General features: G+C 36.8%; 1 protein-coding gene across 2 annotated transcripts in view; it reads right to left on the reverse strand.

Moving 5' to 3' along the window:
• MAN2A1 (mannosidase alpha class 2A member 1) overlaps nt 1-22,945 on the reverse strand; it is a 123,740-nt gene that overhangs the window by 20,239 nt on the left and 80,556 nt on the right. For both annotated transcript variants that reach the window (XM_042787793.1, XM_032984041.2), the window contains exons 13-19: nt 19,371-19,536; nt 17,515-17,745; nt 17,274-17,396; nt 11,047-11,161; nt 7,022-7,155; nt 5,790-5,931; nt 1,849-1,982 (exon numbers count right to left, since the gene is read on the reverse strand). In XM_042787793.1, the coding sequence (XP_042643727.1) occupies nt 1,849-1,982; nt 5,790-5,931; nt 7,022-7,155; nt 11,047-11,161; nt 17,274-17,396; nt 17,515-17,745; nt 19,371-19,536 (1,045 nt within the window). The remainder of the gene's footprint in view (nt 1-1,848; nt 1,983-5,789; nt 5,932-7,021; nt 7,156-11,046; nt 11,162-17,273; nt 17,397-17,514; nt 17,746-19,370; nt 19,537-22,945) is intronic.

Genomic DNA, 22,945 nt, shown 5'->3' on the forward strand with positions numbered 1-22,945 from the left:
GTAACTGTCCCTTCTTCTCCAAAAGATTATCAGCAACTTGCATAGAATCTTTAAAAAATGGAGGAAATGAAGACAATTTTATTAAGAAAAAGAAAATACACTGTTATTCATCAAAGCTGACATCTGACTGGTATCACAATCAAACTGGTAAATGTATGCAAAGGCATACATAAATATATACATATATATATATCTCACCAGATAATCCCAGAGTTGTTTAGGCTGCTTTTGTTCTAACTGAGGTAACCTCAAACTATTTCCAAAGGAGCATTTTGGTTTGAAGCAGCAGTGCCATTCTGAAATCAAGCTTATGGCCAACCCCACTTAACCAGGCACTGCATTAGTCTGCAGGGTAATCTCAGTGTGCATGGACTAGTTTTCTTTTAGAAGGAAGTAACCAAGAAGCTTCCCAAACATGCTCTAACCCTTCACATCTCCATTATGGTCTGAATGGATGACTAATCCTTTGGACAGTTTTTAATGTCTGTTCTGACTCAAAAATAGATCTGCTTTGAGTAGGGACTAGGCTAGAAGACTTGCAGAGATACCTTTTAGTGAGTTATTTTATGATTCCATGGAAAATACCAAAACTGCACACAGTGTCAATGCAAGCACCATGGCACTAACTGATTTGATCTGCTCCTGTTGTTTCAAATTATTTGCTAATGTAAACATCGATTTCGATGTTCAATAATTCTTACCACCTTCACATTCTAACTTAATACAACACAAATTACCCTGGGTTCTAAAGAAGTGTTCTGTGGAAGCACAGATCTCTCTGAGAGGTTTCTTCTTGAGAAGGTACCTGTGCGATGTACATTGTTGCCAATGCAGAACTTGAGTTAGCTTCTTTCAAGTTATCTCAGACATTTGCACACCACAATGAAAATGCAGTTAATACACTGCCTGTGTTACACAGCACGAGGAACTAGAAAATCCCAGTGACAGGTACAATCTGAAAAAAACACTGTCAATCATTAAGTGGTGGAAATTAGCTTTAACCTTGATATTATCATCCTCACAGTGGTTAATGATATCCATTATAAACCAGAATTAATTCCAATTTATCTGCATATTCATTACCAGCTCAGTATACAACCTCTCATCTTTAGCTATGTAATGACTTTAAAATATACTCAGTGCTGTCATCATGAATCTACTGCCTCAGTATGAAGATGTACTTTTTATTTTGTCCTTCTCTAAAATGACAGGAAAAATGCTAAGAGAAAATGCAAATAACTGAAAGAACATTGAAGAGTTATTTAAAAGATTAATGTAGAAAAAAGCAAGCAGATTATTTGTGCAAGCAAAAGAAAAACCCTTACAACAAAATGGCCTCAACTTTCCCAGAATAATCATGAAGTGAGAAGGTTTATATGTCTGGCATCTAAATATTTCTACTTAAATCTTACTTACTAAGAAAATAAAACATGTAAGATGTGTTCTCTTTCCACCCATCCATCTGAAATAATTTGTCAACCTTTGTCCAGATTCAGTTAACTTTGTAAAGAAGCGGAAGCCTCGCTAATTGGTAATTTTTTAAAAGCTTCTTCTTCAAAAAAAAAAAACCTAAAGAAAAAAAGAAGAGAGTCCCACAACAGTACCCCTGTCACATGCTGAAGTATGAGTGAGAAAGCAGACACTACGGGTATTTGAGTGAGGAAAAGTGAAAGACGAAATCTTTACAATGAGAATATGCAAGCAAGCTGACCAAACTCCCTTGAAAGCGATGTTTCCTTAGTTCTCTACTGCTCATGGAATAGTTTATTTACTGAATTCACTGCTGCTGCAGTAGAAATAAATATTTATATCTTAATTAGCCAGAAAAATCCAGACAGTGAATCCTACCACATCTGTTCTATGTCTTCTTTCCAGTAGAAATCGGAAAATATTAGCTGTAATCTTGTTATCTTGGACACCTTGTCCAAGGCCACGGTTGTCATCCTGCATAAGTCGACGATCCATGATCACTTCCAACTGACCTGAAAGAGCAATACAAGGATTATACTGGTAACAAGAACATGTAAAACCTTCTATTAAACGTAAGAAAAATACTCTGAAATATACATTATAAAGAATCACAATTTTTCACTTTCCTACGGAAGAGTAATAGCAGATCAATATTGTTAGGACTGATTATGAAAACAGTTAGTATCTTTGGGCTTTGGCTGTTTATGACCTTCCAAAAATTTTTCACAAGCCTCTTAGCAGGAAGTTCTGCAAATTTTTAACATAAGAGTCTAAATAGAAGCTTAGCATGGAAAGTTATTACTGTTAACTATTATTTGTAACAAGGTTACTTGGCACTACTAGCATCAGAGAATCACCCCAAGTAGCTGCAGCTGTATGGAGAGACCTTCTGTAAAATGTGTTCATCTTGCACTCCATTAAGGAGTGAGTGAACCTCCCAAATATATTTTTTCCTTTTCTGTTGTTCTTGCTTCACAGCTGAAAGCAGAATGAAAAACAGGTAGGTAATATGAGCATATAAATACCCTCAATCACTCCTTGTAAGGATATTTTCACTTATGTGAGTAGGAAAATAAAACTTTGCACCAGATGAACACTGAGTGTGAAGTCCTGAGTTTATACTGAATTGTAGCACTGCCATTCAGAATAATTCAAATGTTAAATAATAGTCTTATGGAAGATGAAGTTCGTATCTCCAGAGGGAAAACAGTTCAGGGCTTGTAATTAGGGCTGTTACAGTTTTTGCACACTGAATCTTCAAACAAGTGTACCTGTTTCCTAAATGCGAAATGCACAATTTAAGCTACTAGAAAAGGCTGCTTAGTAAGGTGGTCTCTTTTATACTTCTTTATTGTTCTACAAATACTTACCCAATTTTCCTAAATACTCATTCTTCCCTCAAGTAAAAACAGATTTTGTGTACCCAGGACGGAAGTCAGCTGGCAATGAGTAAGAAACAAAATTACCATTTTGAACTAGGGTATAAGGCTAGGGTAGTGCCTCAAATTGATGGTCTTTGTGTATTGCTGTCTGAACATGGGCTGACAGACAGGTTTGATAAGTTTCTGAAAAAAGCTAGAACCATAGTAAGAAGGACAAACCTACAATGAACTTTTGTCAAAATTTTCAAACAAAACTTAGAAAATACAGATCAAAAACTACCTAACTGCATTTCCAACATTCTTTAAGAAGCTAGGATAATGAAGGCTGAACAAAATAAAGTTTTATGATTCTTAAGGTGATTGTTAACAGCAAATACAAACAAAATAATCAGTGCTGTTGAAGTCAGAAATAAAAACCATTTCAAAAATGGGTCAAAGATTTAAAAAGATTGTTTCAGGGAAATTTCTGGCTTAAAAATGGTGTAAGTGTATTGCATGAGGCTTCAGAACATAAGTGATCCTTGCTACCCCATTAATTATCCATCAGACTGCAGGGAAGTCCACCTCTAAATGACAGTGGTGCATCCCATCTATCTGGTCTTCCCTGGGGCATGGAGGATAATCCACTAAGCAGTAAATTAGAGCACAACTGGATGGAATTTACTAGGTGGAGGATGTTCACTATCTCACATTAAAAAATTATTATCCATCCAATCCCACAAATCGCAAGAGAGATGTAGTGTAGGAATAAAATTGTGGCATGGGTACTTCACAGTTTTTGATCATGTTTCTTAGAAGCTGATGTTGAAGACTGATGACAATACAGTGAGAAATCCTACTCCATACTGCTGAAATCATCTGACAGCATGAGAGTTAACTGCTCCACAGTAAGGAACCCATCTCCAATCTACAAATGAGAAGTGAGAAATAATCTGCTGTTCATATACATCTCAAGTGGTGGGTTATGCCTTGAGACACACAGTTTCAGACACACAGATACACAGCTATTGAAGGCACTTGCCTACACTGCAATGTCTGAATTTTCTTCCAGGATCCCTTTGCGATCCTGAAGGGCCTTCAGAAGAAGTGTCATGAAGTATAAGTTTTTCAGAGGCCACAGAACCTTCAGCTTCATTTTTCTTCTAAGAGGTCCAACATGCCCTCAGAACAAATGTAGTAAACACAGTCATTTAATGAAGTATCACCTAATGATAACAAGTCAGATGAATAGAGTCTTCCCCTCCTTAGGGGACAGAGAATAAATATTTGATGCCGCTATCTCTTAACTTCCTCTGATATAATAGAGTTTGCCAAAGAGTAACATAGCTAAGAAATTAATGCTGTTACCATATATGAGCTACTTCTTTTGCTCTTTTCTTTTACTGGAGTAGGTGAAAAGCCTCTGATGTCCTTTGACTGGGTTGAAACCAATGCTCACAGAAAGCCAGTTTCTGCCTGACACAACTGTAATATGTCAAACAGCCCTAGCCTTTACTTCCCTGACTTGAAGACAAAAGTGGGGGTCTCTGTGGACTTAGATGTTAGACTATCCTGTGATGCAGACTCTAGGATTGTTAAAGACCAAATACATACACTATTACAAGGTAACAGAACCTCTGCACGCTGATTTAGTGTCCAATATCTATATAACAACCGCCTACAAACATTTGGTGGTGTCAAGTTCATTCACAAGATCAGGCCAAAGACAATTTGGTTTCTGGCAATGGAAGTCATGAAAAAATATAATTTGTGTCTCATATCAGATTGTCTTGGAACAAGAGATTGATATTTTCCACTATGGCTTTATTAAAGCATTGGTCTACAGGCCAGTGTTAACTCTTCGACCTAAAATGAATTAGATGTGTTAATATTGCTATCAATGTAGTACACTACTCATCTTTTGTCAGAATAAACATTAATATGAATATGAACTAATGTACAAATACAAATATGAATATAAATTAATTTAACACAAATATATTAATATATATTTTTTTTTAAAAAGAAACTGGGAAGCAGGTTTTGGTATAGTTTCTGGTGGGCTTTTTTTCTTCTACAAATTCATTCTGTTGTTTTTCAAAACCATGTAAATTTAAATTCACAAAATATTACAACAAGGAATTATACACCTCAAATTATTAATTATATACCTGATTTTGCCCACTACTTGCTAGCTTTATTTGAATGCCTCCTCTTTCTAGTAGCATTATAGACTGAACAACTGACCTCTGTTTCCATCCCTCCAGGCCATTCATCATAGCCTTCTCTGCTGTGAGGGACAAGACTTGTCCCTTCTGGGATTTTTAACAGGAATGCATTTTTCTTGTCAATATATTCATCAGCTCTTTCAAAGTACTCCATTAAATTTGTGAGGTATGATTTTGCTTCAGAAGAAGTATGTTGATTCTTACCCAGGTTAATTTTTATCCTTTATTTAAGTAATTCTAGTCTTCAAAAACGCTATTGTTTTCCTTGACAAGGATATAAGGCTATACTGTGTAAACCTTAAGACTAGTGCCTTCTACCCTACAGCAAACAAACAAACAAAAAAAAATTATCAGCATCACATTATTCATCTTAAGCCCTCTGCTACCATAGCAGTACAAATGAGAACACACCACTTAGTTTTGCTGTTTCACCCTTGAATTCCACCAGATTTCTTGGGTGAAAAATACCTGGTTCTGACAAGTTATTGCTCATTTTGTCTTTTTTTTTGTAATCTCTTTCCTCTGTCTCTAGTTAGAGACAGATCTTCCACTGAAGATTACAGGATCTTACGTGGGAACAAACTCTACCTCCTCCCCTATGGACATATTCTAAAACTTGTCAGAGTTGCAGAAATACTTCAAATTCTAGTAGGTATGGTAATCTCTGAATGAACTATTTCAGACAATTATGAAGGACAAGCCTTTATAAAATCTATGCTCTTACACTTACCATTTTTCAAGCTTGCAACACCTAGAGACTGAGCTGAATGAAGTGTCAGACGAATGCCAACATCTTGGATATAAGCCATTGTAGTCATAGGATAGATATTTGCTTGAAGAGGCAATTTGCTCATCGTCAGTCTGGGCTGGATCTGCAGTATGAACACGAACTTCAATAAAAACATTCTTTTTATGTATTTAAATTTCAAAGACCTTTTCAGACATTTATCCCATGCGCTTTAGAAGCACAACTGGCACCAAAGCATTCACTTGATTGTATTATTTAGCTTTTTGGAGATTTGTCGCTATAATCACCACTTTAGAAAAGATAACTTCAATGTACTTTTAGATCAAAGAATATTTTAAAAAACCTGAAAGACTCATCAAGGGAATCTACAAAAAAACAGGAATAATCACAGTTACTGAGTGAGAGAAAATTTTTTCTCCTCTAGAGAGCAGGCAGTGAATAGATTCAAGGTAGTAGAAAAGGAGTTGTTCGTTTATAATGGGAACTTAAAGCACTAGTGGAATTCTTGAATGCTACAGCACAAATAAGCAGTAATATTAAAATTATTTTCATGTTTAAATATTTAGTCCCCAACAAAATGCAGTACTACACACTAACTGGAAAAATAGTAGTCTCTTACTCAGCAGGTATGCAATGTATTTGCAAAACTATTTTTAGCAAGGGAGGAAGGTAAGGAAAAGAAAATTGTCTTTCATGTGTGCTGTGGAATCCAAGTTAAGAAAACAATCAGACTATGTTTCATCAGATGCATCGCCAACAGAAGAAGAAATTACACTCCAAAAATACATCCCTTTATTTCCACCACAGTAGCAAGCAGTTCATCTCTAGGTCTGAGTTCGTGGACCTTATGCATATCTAGCATTGTTCTATCTAAAGGACTCTAATTGTACCAAAAAAGCAGCGCAAAAAGGTGACATGCAGATATACAAGCAACTACATGGTGGCTTGACATAACTTGCTGTATTACATTTCTTATGTTAAAAGGAATATGAAGGAGTATTTAACAAACTCCTTGAAAGAAAATACTTGCTACTTCATCTGGTCCAAATCAAATTTTATAACGGATACACTTTTAAAGCTTTTCTCCTTTTAAATGATTAGTGGAATTTAACATGGAAGTTTGATTGATATGACTCAAACTCTTTACAATCAGAAGTATTAAGACAGTCAAAACCTGAGACCCTAGGCTTTTATAATTAATAGACAATAATTACCTGATATCCATTAAGATCAGTATAGAATCTATTTTGACTGTTTATGTCAGATGAAATTCTCATTGCAAGTTCACGATTATATTCTCCTCTAATATCCACAATATTGGAAACTTCAAGAGACTGGCCTTCCAAACCTACATGAAAAAGATGCATTTAAAATCTCTCAGTTTTTGAAAGCAGTTGCCACATATGTAAGAATGATTATGCTCCCAGAACACAATGATCTTCTTTTCCCATGCTAGTTTTCCTTTTCCGTTATATCTAACCAGATATTTGAAAACAATTAGTTCAGTTATGGACCATATGATATAGTAGTACTTTTAATTCATTACTCATTGAACAGACAATCTGAAACATTCACTGAAGTAGAAGAAAAGCAACTCATTTTAAGAACCAGTGTGGGTTCTGGTAAATCGGTAGGAAACAGGAAACAGCAGACAATTGTTAAGTGCTGTCTTTAGTAGCAGCTAACATGCTGGAGCAAGACCTAGACATTCACTTCTCTCCTTGACTCTTATGTGACTGTCACTATTCAGACAAGAATGAAGTTACCAGCTTCCTGACAGCAACTGTTCCACTAAGCAGGAAACCGGTCAGCTTTTTTAACCAAAACAGGGAGAGTGTTCCTTAAGGACAGCAAATTAAGAAACCACATACTGATATGACCACATCAAGGACACGAGTCTTTGCTGACAGGGATAATAGGCCCATTTATTAAAAGAAGGATTAAGTATCTGAAAATGCATACAGATATTCAGTGAGATATTTTTCTACAGTGCCTCGCACTGAAAACTAAATACCTTTAATAATACCCTGACCTTTTCAAACAGTTTGAGACACAGTTTGGACCGGAATCATACCATCATTCAGCATGACCACTTCTACCCTTTCTGAAGTTTAATGGAATTAACAACTGCAAAAAGAATTGTGCCAAGCAGAACACAGATATGAAATATCTCTTTGTAGTGAGATGAAATTACATTATACTTGCCCAACAGATTGTAAACAGAAGACAGCAGAAAGCAAGGGACTGATTAACCAACATAGTCCTTTAAAACCTGAAGACAGTATTTAAAAATCTTAGATACTAAATACTTCACACCCCCCGCCAACAGTTCGCTGTATTCAACTCACAAAACCCAGAGGCATGCTCGTTAGTTTGGGCTCCTGAACTGTGTAGTCTTTTGCAGAAGGACAAATTATCTTTGAATAAAATTCTTAAGAGTCCTAAGCACATGGACAGAGGTTAGCACAACCTCTTTTTCTTTCTACACATACAGTTTTAAATTTTTTTAGCAGTTCTGTTTGAGAGAGTGTAGAAATACTTTTCTTAAGAAGGTCTTTGTCAAATTCTAAAACAAACACTCTTAGCCTTTACACAATAGAATACTGAAAGTGTTTGCTTGCCTCAATTTTTATATTGTTAATGATGTAAAATGCCGTCAGGGTTGTGATTTTTGCCACCAGATTGAGGAGGATGTCAAGCCCTGTATTTGTTTCCTCATCTTTTTTAAAATCTGAATGCTACCTGCAGCAGTACCAGCAACTGTTAAAATGTTAACATTTACCAGTGGCTATTATAATACAGTGCTAAAATTAAAACATTCAGTTCAGGTAATTACTTCTATTTTCCCAGACCTAGTCTGGAAAAAGTGGATCTGTACACTCTTAGTCATAGATTTCCCAATTATTTTAAAGTAGGACAATTAAAGCATGAGTACAATGAACAAGGATACAATATTTTAGTTCAGAATTTTAAAATGATAAAAACATGAATTACTTTTATTTCTTTTCTACTGCATAATTTGAGTTAATACAAAAATACATTACAAAGATAAATGAAACTTAAGAACCTTCTGATAAAAAGATTAATAAAATCATGCCAATATCAAAACCTGATGCCGATGGAAGCAGAGAAAGTTAAAAATCACTCATTGGTCAATTACTGAAAGGAGTTGTCAAGCCAGAGTATTTTCTGCTCAAAATCAACAGAATTCTAAAGCCAAAACTGGAAAAAGCACTATTTCACCAAAGCTTCTGAAGAAGCTGTAGGACTCGAAAGTACTATCCAACAGTTGGATTAGCCACACAATCAGGCTTTCCACCCCCTGGCGAGCACATAGGCTACAACACAAGCATCAGGTCTCTGTTTAAAAACAAAATGTATGTATATACATACACATATTTGTTTCTCTCCACATGCTTTGTTACAAATCTATTAAGACTTCCAGATACCTTCTTTTAATTGAAGTAATGCTATATAAATAACTTCCCTTACAAAGCCCAGGAAACAGACCTCAGCAAAACCATGATGAAAAGTCATCAATTTTTAAACTTTGAAAAAGGCCATTTCATATGAAGAAATTAAAATATAAAGACATCATAAAAGTAAACAGAGAATATACATAAAATAATTGCATTATTTTTTACTGTAAAAGCTGGGACCATGGTACAGGAATTCACCATGATGATTGCATAGGTAATGGTGTAAGCATTGAAACAGTGTGATGAGTTAAAGATTGTCAAAAAGAAAAGAGAAAAAAACTAGATGGTGCACTTGAAAGATAAATTCTTGTATTAGGAATTGGCAAGCAAGTGTTTTTCACTGACAACTCATTTTCTGTGAACTGTGAAATGGAAGTATAATACTTCTGGTAGGCACTCACTAACAAATTAAAGAAAAGGGAATACTACAAAGAGATCCATTTTAAAAAACAAACAACCTCACCTAACCTAAAGAGAGACTTTTCAGATTTTTTTCCAGGTTTTTTCCCTCCTTCTCCTTTTAGTATTAGAACAAAAAAAAAAAAAAAAAATCAAACAGATCAGTTCTGAGTGACTAAAGTAGGTATTGCTGGCAATATTATTTTTGAAACCCATAGTAATAATGAAAAGAGCAAGGGAGACTTTCAAAGTACTTACAGGTCCATTATTTGTTTTTGAAGGTGTTTAGAAAAATAAATATGATAAATAAGATTTTAAAAACCATGTAGACAATTTTGACACCTACAGCAAAAGTAATTCTAATACAAAAGAAGTTTACATTCCTTCAAGTGATGAAAATATTAGTCAACACTTCTGTATTTCAGAAAAATTCCAGTAGACTAAATATAAATAGCTGAACAACTGAAAATGTGTGTTTCCTACTTCAATTACAAAAAGATACACTTAAGCATTTTAAGTCAAGTTTCTACAGGAAAATAAGTTTATACAAATGCACCATGACTTTTTTTTGTTTGGTTGTTTTTTTACATTTTTCACCGATTATTTTAATAATCAAGTTTGGAAGGGTACAGAGCTTCCAAAGTTACTGTATACCTAGAATTTTATTGGAAATCAGTAGTTGAACAGTAGCGAAACAAAAAATTAAAAGCCTTACTGAAGGAAAAGCAAGCAAAGCTGATGTCAAGTTATATCCTAAAAGTCAGTAAGCTGGTGTTCAGGACTGGTGATTCTCAACAGACGCAGCCAATTGTCACAAGCTCTTCCAAGCAGATAAAGGACATAAAAAGGAAGCTCATAGGTAACTAAAACCATGCCTACAGTTGTGGAGTAAACCAGACTTCACTATTAATGACACTAAACAAATAACTTTACATTCTTTGTGAGTTTAGAGAAGATATTGTTGTACCTCCATCAGTAAGTTTGAAGCTACGAAAAACCTACATTTTTACATTCCCTCCAAGATATTTCTAAAATTTTTTCTTCTCATATTTGTAATTTACAGGTACCTACAGCATTCAGTCAATCCAGTAAAGTTTGGGACTCCCTTGTAGGTAACTTAAACTATGAAATTTCCTAATACTGAGAAGTATCTCCAACAAATCCGTTGAGTTTAAGTATGCCATCTTAATGACTAGCACAATGCTCAGAAAGGGATAATGGTGCATCAGACCCAGTAAAGACTTCAGTCTGACAAATTCTGCACTAGTTCAGAAGTGCATTTAAACATTAAAAAGAGGTAGTATCTAAGACTGTAGTAATGAAAATAACTGCTGAAAGAGACACAATTTCACAACTCTTACCCTGGACTTTATACAGTCGCATGGTATGTGTCACGTGATGGAAAAAACATACAACTTCTGAGAAAATCCTTCCATGAGCAACTCTTATGGTAGGTGGATCTGTAAAAATATAAGGCTACAAAAAGAAAATAGAAAGTTAGAATAATTGTTTTGAAAGTTTTGCATAGAATTAGTACTAATAAATCAAAATATTTAATAAATATTAAATAGTATTTTAATTTTTTAAAACTGTACTATATCTAAGTCTAGACAAAAAAATGGAATTAAAAAATTGCTCCTAATCTGAAATTCAGCAACTTTTCTTCAGAGCCTCAATTTAGGTAAATTTAGGATAACCATCATGACGTATCTCACAGGTATTCTATGAGGATTAATGGATACAATTAATGCATACAGTAATGTATTAATATTGCAAACATCTGGATTGTGTTTTTTTGCTAGCAAAATTATACTTGCTAACCAGTAATCAGATACTTACTGCAGTTTCATAATCTGTGGTAGATGGTTTAACTATCTGGTTTGCTCAGTTTACTATATCAATGGTACACACTGCATAAGGAAAGCTGCCTCTACACACTCTTGTGGACCAGTTTTCATATCCTTCTGAAAGTGAAAGAGGAAGCTTTTTCTTCATCAAAAGCAGCTACCATTGCCAGGGAGGCCCCTGGAATGAAGGGTAGAGCTGTGAACTCAAGAGCAACATTGGCTTCTTACTGACGTCTCTCAAAGACTAGCAGAAGTTTTGCATATCCATAGTCAAACCAAAGAGCTGAAGAAAAATATTTTTCCATGTAGCCACTGTATTTTGAGTCTCAGCTAAGCAAACTATAAGTTTTTTTTAGAACAGCTGATCACAAACTGAACAGTACACACTATATAGAAATAAATGGATAGCTACAAAAGGTAAAAATGGGTTAAATATTAAGCATGTACAAGGCCAAAAATTAGAATACAACACATGCAACTACTACTACAGGGCAATAGCAATAATTGAAGGCTTCACTCAAAAAACCCCAACAAAATACTGGAAAAACATGTTCTTCAGAGGGATTTAAGCAGAAGGCTCTGAGATGGCGGCTGTCTTCCTCCTGTATGCACCAATGTCATATGAAGGACAGAACATGCTCTTTCTTCTCAAGCAAGGAAACCAAAGATCAACTGTATCTTGAGGAAGAGAAAAAAATCAAGATTACATAGATACAGACAAAAAATGTCAGAGAAGAACAAGCACAGGTACATATCATCCAGTCTTCTTCTCTGAGCATGTAATTCTATGCATGTTCACAGAAAGATTTCAAGAGGTATTGTATCAAAGAAGAAACTGAGACTTTCAAAGACTAAAAGCATGCTTTTCTATTCACTTATTTATTCTTAAAGCTTCAGACTTCAATCTCCCCTCGAAGGAACAGGGAAAAAACAGAAAGTGCTCTAGAAATTTTAAGGGAGAATACTTGGCGCCAAATAATAACCTATAGCTCCCTCGGATATCTTAAAATATTTGGAATCAAATCAGGTATCAAAGTGCCAAGAGCCAGGGATAACTGAAGAGATGCTTTCACTTAAAGGTTTATTGGCTTGCATAGAAGCTGGCATGGTATATTGCAGCCCGAAGCCATGAAGCATGGGCAATAAGCCTTTCCCCTTGTAGTCAATTGCTACTAGCCATCTTAGTGTGGCCTAGAAATTTCTGGCAGTGCAGCACACTGTTGGTGTGGAAGTCAAACTATGCCCAGAAGAAAGTTTTCCAACACAAACTGAATAGTTCTTGATGTGCCTGAGATTTTAAAAAAGAGCTCAAGACAAAGCCATCATGAAAAGTTGCTTCTAAATAGCAAACTACGCTTCATGCAGGGTTTGAGATTGGATGGGATTTTGGTGGGGAGTGTGGCGGGGTGGGAATCAAATACTATGAGCTCTTGAGAACCGTTTTAAGAATTACATGACAGAAGAGAGATGGCTGTCATTAATATTTGTATCTCCAAAAACAAGCCCACCAATGTGGGGCAAATTTTTAGATGATGGATATAATGCTTGAGGAAATACATAGCATCAAGGAAAGAACAGGCACTTGAAAGGCAGCCTATTCTTGAGTATTATGAGCACTCTCCAGGTAATGGTGCCTGTATACTTGTCTTTTCCTGTTATCAGTCATGCAAAAACAGGGGAAGCATTAAAAGTAAGGATACTATGATTGAATGAGGATCCCCTGCCCTTTTGAGAAGGAAGATCTGAAGATAGATACACAGGGATACTATAAATGGAAAGTCTCTCTCCTTTTGGGCAGTGGAACCACCTAATCTCACTTTTAAAAATGCTGAAAGATACCATTATCTGTCCCATATGTTTGAAAGCCAAGCATTTTGATAACTCAGATGTGTGTTCTTCTCTGAGAAGTAGAGGTAATAGGTAATCTTGACAGATTAAAAAATGACCTGTCATGAAAAAAGTTTCTTGAAGCTAGTAGCAGCAGCTGCAGCTATACAAGTCAGAGATCATCATCAGTAAAAGAAGTCCAACCATGCAGACAATGTGTAAAGAGGAAAAAAGAGAGAAATGCTCTAGAACTAGAGATCCTGCAGGATAAAAAAAATAAATCTATTTTCTTATATATTCTGTTAGTACATAAGTACCTACAACAACTATACATACATGCGTGCATAGAGACAGCTGCCGGAGGGAGAATCACAATCTCCCAGTCTAGGGGTACTGAAAATCCACTTTGACTCTGAAACATTGATTTGTGTAGCAAGAAAATGAACCACTCACATTGATCTCACAAACACACAGCATCTGACTCTTTGGGAAAAAAAATGCTTTTTCCATTTCCTATTGATACCAAATATGGCTAGTAAGTTAGTCATCACATTGGCCTGTCTTCAATACATAGAAGAAAATACAGACATTTAACTATTTCAAAGTTTATTGAAGGCTAATTTTTTTTTGCTCCAGATCTAACAGATTTACAGAGTTGGCCATCCTTCACAAAATCACAAGAGATACAAATATATTTTCCCTTTACAGGCAGGATGCTTTTGTTTATGTTTGTTGTGATGTCCGAGGAAGTCCCTTCCTCCCAAACCTTGATAACATTGTCAATCAGTTACACAGCACTGACGCTTTAAAAAATTAAGACAGTGCCTTTTGCCTTGTGCCCTGGGTTTGTGTGTATTTGTGGTGGTGTTTTGGTAGCAGGGGAGGGGGCTGCAGCACTGACCCCTGTGAGAAGCTTCTCAAAGCTCCCCCAGTTCAAAGTCAGACCCCGCTCTGCCAAGGCTGAACCAATTCGTGATGGTGGATGCACCTCTGATAACATATTCAAGAAGGGGAACCTGGGAGGAAGAGTGGGAGTTGCTGTGAGAAGGACACCTGTGTGAACACTGAAGTCAGTGGAAGAAAGGAGGAGGAGCAGAGGGAGGTGCTCTGGAGCAGATTCTTCCTGTATCCTGTGGTGAGAGGGCAGGCTGTCCCTCTGAAGCCCATGGAGGTCCATGGTGGAGCAGATGCCCACCTGCAGCCCATGGAGGACCTTAAGGACCAGAGGATATTAAGAACTCACATTGGAGAATGTTCATGGAGGACTGTCTCCTGTGAGAGGGATCCAATGCTGGAGCAGAGGAAGAGTGTGACAAGTCCTTCCCCTGAGGAGGTAGGAGAAGCAGGACTGACTGCAAACCCCCATGTCCTGCCCCCTGCACTGCTGGCTGGGAGGAAGTAGAGAAATCAGGAGCAAAGCTGAGCCAGGGAAGAAGGGAGGCTGGGAGAGGAGGGGCAGGAGGGAAGGTCTTTTTAAGATGTGGTTATACTTCTCACTGTCCTACTGTGATTGTTAAATGGTGGTGGCATTTCTTTCTTTCCAGAGCAGTGACAAAGAGTTATCAGTATTCAGTGTACCTTTTATTTAATACTCTGTAAATCAGTGTCATGAACTCAGGTCTCTGCTGATGTCCAACTTAGCGCTGGTACTAGAGATTTACCACTTTTAGCAAGCATGCACTCTTTGCAGTACTCTGGGCTGGTTTTAGGTTAGCCATAAAGATGATTAATCCAAGGAACCTCTTAGAAGTTTCATATCTGTGTACATTCTAGTACACAGACCATTATCTGCAAAAGACATGACACCCATTCATAACAGCCTGCTGATGACCAGAGCTGCACTGTATGTGCCAAGTGTTCTAAACTGACACGGCTTTAAGTCATGGCCTGCAAACCTAGCATGTTACAGCAGCAAGTTCCCAAAATTGAACTGGTAGAAAAACTCAAGACCAAAAAAAGGCTATGTAAGTACTATAGTAAGACAGACAAACCAGCTGAAGAAAAATAATTTCTAAGTATTGAAGAACTGAAAAGGAAGCAAAAGACTTACCAGGTGACAAAACCAAACAATTAACAAAGTCAAATAAAATATGTAGCTGTACTCATACCAGAGGAAAATGACTCAATATCAAATGTAATTACTCTGCAAATTTTTCTGTAATACATAGGGTGAGTGGGATAGGAAAAAAAAAAAAAACACTGGGCCAAAAATCACAGAAAACTGCCTGTAATCTATCCTATTGCCACTTCACACAAGGACTTAGAAAATGTTAGTCAGTCCAGATCACACTGAGAACCCTGAACAGATGGCATTTCTTTTAAGACAGAAATCATTAGTTCAAACTGGTTTAGAAACTACTATAGAATTACATTGTTATTCCCAGTGGGACAACCTAATTAATGTTATTAAAATGCAAGTCAAATGAGCCTGATGGTATATTAATGAAGCAGAATTTTGAGAAGTATCATGATTTCAGTTTTATTGTATAAAAAGCTATACAAGCTGAACACACCATCCTTTTTAATGTTAATTAAAAATATACTTCCATTTCCTTTTTCATAAAAGTTCAATGTTTACCCTATTTTCTAACTGTGCTTGCAGGCATGTGACAGACTTCTTCTGTTCAAACCATAGCATTTTACTACCTAGATTTGTCCATATTATTCTTATAAAGCAAATAATTCAAAAGTGTAGTTAAAATTACATAATTGTTAGATTCAGCGATGATTGTTCTTATAAGCAAAACATGAAGTAGCATCTAAAATAAAATTGGTTAGTGTGATCATGCAGCTGTTGAAAGGTAAAAATAAAAAAAAAATCAAAACATAAATTATATTGTCCAGGTATTCACAGATTAAATCCACTGACATTTAAAAAATAAGTGAACCCTGTTGAACATAGCTGATGCAAGCAATTACAGGAGTAAATACACTGAATTGTTTAAAAGTGCCACTCACAGACCTCAAAATGTGTGCTCCTAAGAGACACTGCTAAAAGAAAAGGAAACTGTTCTACTTCCAGACTGATTTACACATATAACAAAAAAAAAAAAAAAAAAAAAAAAGAAGAAAAAAAAATTATTCCCCTTGCTTATTTTCTGAAGTGGTAAGCATAGAACTCCCAGGTTCCCTTACGCTTGCAATTTCAGTTTCTCCAGGACAAACAGGGCACAAGAAATAAGCTACAAACTAGCTTGCTTCTTAAAAGTGTTCATTATTTCATCATTCGCTTTCTGAAATATCACCTTTCCAGCTCCAAAGTGGTACAGTATGGTAATAATTACCATGTGGTAATTAAGTCAGTGTAAGAACGCTGTGATTTGTGAATTTCCAATTTGAAAACTAGTAGGAGTATGCTGTTGCCTTCCAACAATCACACAGCTAAAAATATGGATAACTGAGACAACTAAATCAGAGTAGTTGCTTTCTATTCCATCTTCACATTCATCAATTGGGACTCAGTATCTTAATTACTATATTAATCTACATATGCTAATATGAGCTAAAAAAAAAAGTACTACAATCTGAACTGGAAGCTCTTCATTCAAATCAAAGAAATCTTAAAAATCAGAGAAATGAAGAAATGCAGCAATTAATCAGTCTGTCCTATACATTTTCACCAAAGGAAGTCAAAGTGGATTTATTTTACTGACAGTAAATAGTCACATATCACTGGATTTCTTGCAAGGGTAACATCTTAAGTTTTTTGGTGAATCAAAAATATTTTGTATGTTTTTACCCAAATCTACGGTTATGAAATACGAAGTTCTGCCAATCATTTCAATAACTGATGTCATTATTTCTAGCCACACAGCTGTATTTCAGCATTAGGTAAAACTAGCTCTTCCGATCTCTATTTGCAGAATGCTTCAAGTTACTTCAAGATTAGAAATCTCTGCAAACAGAAGATTTACCTTGGCATCTCCATCTGGTAAGAAGAGATAAGCTCCACTTTTATCCCGGTTACTTGTAGTTCCATACCAAGCAAACTCCACCTTCATTTGATGATTTTTACCATCTTCTTTGGTATTTATTTTCTAAGGACAGAGAATCATGTTTGAAATACTTGACACATTTAAGTTTCCACAAATGAGAACAGAAATTCTTCAGAAAGTAAAACAAAAAAAATATATTTCAAAATACAATGCAACACACCTCTAGTAATCCAGACATTCCAGAAAACCACAGTTTCATGTAAGAATTTTCTAAAATTATGTTATCCACAGAATTCTGCATCTCTTTTATCTTGAAAAGTCTGTCTGGCTTCTCCTGCCTACTGTTTCTTATGTATATACTGTAGTCTGCTAAAACTGCTTCTGAACTCTGAACCTCCAAAAGCTGGTAAACTCCAAGTCCCAGAGGTGGTAGATGTGCCACAAAAGAGACCTGTTGGGAGCAAAGAAGAAGCCATTATTTACAGTATTAAAGTATCAACTTTTTATATGACATTTCTGCTCAGAGTAACTCTCTTTGCTTCAATAATTTTGGGATGGCCGAATTTTTCCATAAATAAGTATGAAATTACAAGTGACATTCCATTCCCAAATTAATAGCTGGAGCACATTAAGAAGAATTAGCAAACAAAAATGACTGCATTGCTGATTTCCTTATCACTGTTATATTAATGTGATAACGATCCTGAATTATGTTAAAAAAAGAACGTTAGCTGTGACGTGCAGTTCTGAGCATATTTGCTGTGCATTAAAGGTGCGTGTATCAAGTGTGCACAAGCTCTGCTTATCATTTAAGTTGCATTTAAAAATCCAGAAATAGAAAAACATACGGCAACTGTCTCATTTTCAGTCTCTGGTTATTTAGGAGCAATAAAGTAATCTGCACAGAAGAGTAATATACAAGGTAGATCTCCAAAGCTTAGAATTTGAGATACAGATATGTAATTTTATTTCTTCTTCACACAAGTAACAGTGTTAATTATTGTACTGGTTTTGGCTAGGATAGAGTTAAATTTCTTTATAGTAGCTCATATGGTGCTATGTTTTGATATCAACAATGTTGATAATACAGGGATATTTTAGTTATTGCTGAGCACTGCTTATGCAGCATCAGGGCCTTTTCTGCTTTTCACACAGCCCTGTGAGCAAGCAGGCTAGAGGTGCACAATAAGTTTGAAGGGGGACACAGCCAGGACAGCTGAACCCAACTGACCAAAGAGATGCTCCAGACCATATAGCGTGGTGCTCAGCCATAAAAACCGAGAGAAGGAATGGGGTGACATTCAGAGTGACGGTGTTTGTCTTCCCAAGTAGCCATGACATGTATTGGAGCCCTGCTTTCCTGGAGATGGATGAAAACCTGCCTGCCAATAGGAAGGAGTGAATAAACTCCTTGTTATGCTTTGCTCACATTCACAGCTTTTGCTTTACCTATTAAACTGTCTTTATCTCAATCTTCAAGTTTTCTCACTGTTACCCTTCCAGTTCTCTTCCCCATCCCACTGGGGGCAGTAAGCAAGTGGCTTATCAGAAACTTTGTTTAAAACCAAAAACAAGAGGTGGACTCAAAGTCATCTGTCTAGCTTGAATACAAGAGTAATGGAGATTAATATCCAGCCTCTATATCTGGAAGACACACACAAAAAAAATAAAATCAGAATCTAACTGTTTAAGCTATTGCACTTACAAAACGTTCCAGCTGGAGTGCCTGAGTACACAGACTGTGTGACTCTGTGTATAGACTATTACTTGAAGATAAAAGCAGCTTTAGAAAGTAGAGGGAAAATAAATACATCCAGTATTTTCTGTTCGTGCAGCTGAAACTGACCCTTTAAAACTAATACACAAGCACAGAAGTTTAATAACTTATCAGCCTAAGAAACATTAATGCTGAATATATGTATGTTTCTTTTTTTCCTAAAAATGACTGAATTAATGGCATTATCTGTGGAAGACAAAATTGCCAGTATTTTAAGTATATTTTCCATTTTCTTCAACTGTGAAGCTACAATATCCATCAAAAAAATACTTTAATGCTTTTTACTTAAAGCAGCATACCTGATATGCTTCATGTGATACTGTAGTTGCTCCATCCCAAACAGCGCTAATCTGGACAGTAACAGGTTTTCCCAAAGGAGATAATAATTTAACTCTGGGTGAATTCACAGTGACTGAAACCACTGAAAATCGCTCTTGTTCCACCGGATTATATATCAAAAGGTACCTGAAAAAACATGTTTGTCAAATTATCTTTTGACAAACAAGCTTCCTCCTTCATGTTTAATATTACTGCACATAAATTTTACATACAGAGCATTAAAACAATGTTAGAACAACAGGCACGTACCACAACAAATAAATATGCAAAACATAACCAAGAAACAATGGATATTTTACATCAATTCTTGGCAGATCTTTTCTTAATACTATTATTTTTCCAAACAATTTTGAAAATACCTTACAATACATCAGTTTCCCTTCTTAACTATTGAAGAATTGCTGCAAGCACAATTGATGTATTTAAGAGCATTTTAAATATTTTTTTTTCAGTCTGAACTATTAAATTCTTATCCACAGTTGCTTTCTCTTTAATAGAATTTAGAAACAATAAAGTAATGAACAAAACCTGCTGTTCATACATGTATCTGACATATTCTCTAAAGCAGCTAGTTTCTCTCTGCTCTAAGTGATAAAGTTCAAAATTATTTAAATTATAATTTACCAAAATTCTCTATGGCAACTGTCTGGATATACCTTGAAATCTTCTTATTAGGTATATACAAATAACTGATTTTTATGTAATCTTATGCCTGCTCTTCCATTTGAACACAGATTATGTTACTAAGCAAATGAATCAGCCCTGAAACTGAATAGAGCAACTTTATTAGCCTATATAATTTTTTTTATCACAGGTTCATATATTGTAAGGTATAGAAAAATAAAATGATACTAGAACATCTGTGACTCATACATCTGTAAGACTATCATTGTACATCTTGTCTTTTCATTGCCAAGCTCAAAGAATGCACTATTTACAACTGTTCCCTGAAGTTTCTCTCCGTTCATTTCATCATTTAAAAAAATTGTCTTTAACAATGAAAAATGTTCTTGCCAAAATTTCTAATAACTTCTCAGACACACAGCAGAACCAATATTCTATCTTCAACCTCCTTGACCCTCCCCACTGTAAAACAGTTGACTTCTTCATGAAATCTCATCTTTCATCAGTTTCCATAATATCCACTTCTTACTTATCAAATCATTCCTTCAACATTTCTTCTAAGTAGATTCTCCTCATTCTCTGCTCCATTTTCTGTGCAGATTCCACAGGGTTTTGTCAGTGGTTTTCTTTCTTTTCCTTTCACATCTTAACCTTCAAATTCAATTACCACCCTCACAGATCAAACTGCTTCATCTAGAATTGTCTCCTTCACCTAAACTAGAAATCTCATTCTGTCACTCATGTCTTTAAATCAAACTTAGCACCTGTAGCTCCTTCCATAATCTCACATTCCGACTGTAAGGCTTTCAGGTTCCCTACCCATGGATTTAGATGCTCTGTGCTCCGTTATCTGCTAGCCTGGCACTACAGTACAACTAAGATCCTGCTAAAATGATACTTACGTAGCTAAACCCTTTATTCTTTTCTCTCTTCCTACATTAGTTCTAAACAAACTCTACACACATGCTAGAGGAGGGCTAGATCTCCTTGGCATCATGAGGTCTGGCAGGTAGTGGACAAAACTACTGAGATACTTTGGACATAGTGAAACAGCAAAAATTCAGGGCTGATAGGCAGCAGCAAGCAAAATGCTTAAGAGTTAATAAGGAAATACAAATTTAACTCCTCCCTAGTCTGAGAGAGAGGACTTATGCACAATTTTGGTGTAAAGTCTGAGAGCCTAAGTTAATCAACCACTAAACTACTGTCATGGTTTGGGCCTGGTTGGCAGCCAACCACAATGCAGCTGCTCTCTCTCCCTTCCCCTCCGGCAATAAGAAGGGACAGAGAGCCAGGCTTGGGGTCAGAGATAGGAAAAATCCCCCTTTTATGATCACGAGCAAAAGGCAGACTCGTTAGGGGAAGAAAAAAAAGAACATACATTTATTACAGACACTAACAACACATAACAGAGTAGGACAGTGAGAAGCATTGCCACATCTTGAGAACACCTTCCCCCCACCCCTCCCTTCTTCCCGGGCTCAGCTCTGCTCCCAATATCTCTACCTCCTCCCCCAGTGGCGCAGGGGCAGGGAATGGGGGGTGCAGTCAGCACTGCCACTTCCTTCATCTTTGGTGAGGGGAGTGTCCGAAACTTCTTCCCCCTGCTCCATCGTGGTCCCCCTCTCACAGGACACAGTCCTCCACAAACTTTCTCTGACTTGAATTCCTCCCATGAGCCGCAACGTTCCCCACACTGCTCCGTCGTGGGTCACCAACTTTCTCCAACTGGATTCCCTCCCACAGCTGCAGCCCTTCCCGAGCTGCTCCGGCGTGGGACTCCCCCGCATGCTGCAATCCTCCCAGCGCTGAGTTACAGCAACGGGGCTGCCTTTTCCCACGAGACCCTGGCCTTCTTCGGGCACAGAACCTTGATCAGCTGAGCAGGAGCAACAGGCCACAAATCAATGTCTGCTCCACCGTAGATTTTCATGGGTGGCAGGGGGGGCTGCCCTGCCGTCTCACCACAGGATACAGGGGGGTCTCTGCTCCGGCACACCTCCCCCCTCCTTTCTTCCTCCGTTCCTCCACTGACCTTGGTGTTCATGCAGCTGCAGCAACTCCTCCTCACAAGTCCCACTGCCCGTCACCACGTCCCTTCTTAAATACGTTATCGCAGAGGCGCAGCCGATTGGCTCAATTTCCCAAACAGAAGTGGAGCTGACATGGAGCTGACGTGGAGCTGGGGGAGCTTCGAGAAGTTTCTCACAGGGAGCCGCCCTGATAGCCCCCTCCCCTGCCACCAAAAAACTCCACCACTCACTCAACCCAGGACAACTACGAATGCAATACAGACACACAAGGAAAATTCTTCATTTTCTCTGCTGAAAAATCTCATGTACTCTTTCCATCCTGCCCTTTGATTTTTTTACATTAATTTTAACAAATGCAGTTTTGCTCTACAGATACTCAGAATCCTTATAACATTAACCAGGTTACAGTTTTCCACTTATCTTTTTGTTGGCTCATCTTTTTTTCTACATGAAACTTAGGCTGTTCATCTTCAATTTCGTAGCCCTTCACTGCTACCCTATTACCTCACAATCAGTAGGAAAGGTCAACTCCCATTTCTCATTAGTTGAATAAACTAAAATCAGAAGCTGTATTAGATTCTTCTATCAAGTACCTTTGGATTACGTGCCATATATAGAATGAGCTTCTTATAAAAATTATTCTCCTTTCAACTCCTTATATGAAGATTCCTGTGCTGAAGTACTGTTAAATCATGACTTCTGTGCATAACAACTATTTTCTTTGCGTATTTGTGCATCTAGTGGCGTTCAGTTGCCTTCTAGTGCAGCCAAAAGCACTTTGGGATGCTACTTTTTTCCCTGGTTTGTGTTGAAGACTCCTAGAGTAACGGACAACATAATAGTTAACTGTGTTCTACGTCAGCTTTCGGAGTCTTTAA

The sequence above is a fragment of the Tyto alba genome, unplaced genomic scaffold (assembly GCF_018691265.1).
Source record: "Tyto alba isolate M040663 unplaced genomic scaffold, T.alba_DEE_v4.0 Super-Scaffold_13, whole genome shotgun sequence".
NCBI lineage: Eukaryota > Metazoa > Chordata > Aves > Strigiformes > Tytonidae > Tyto > Tyto alba.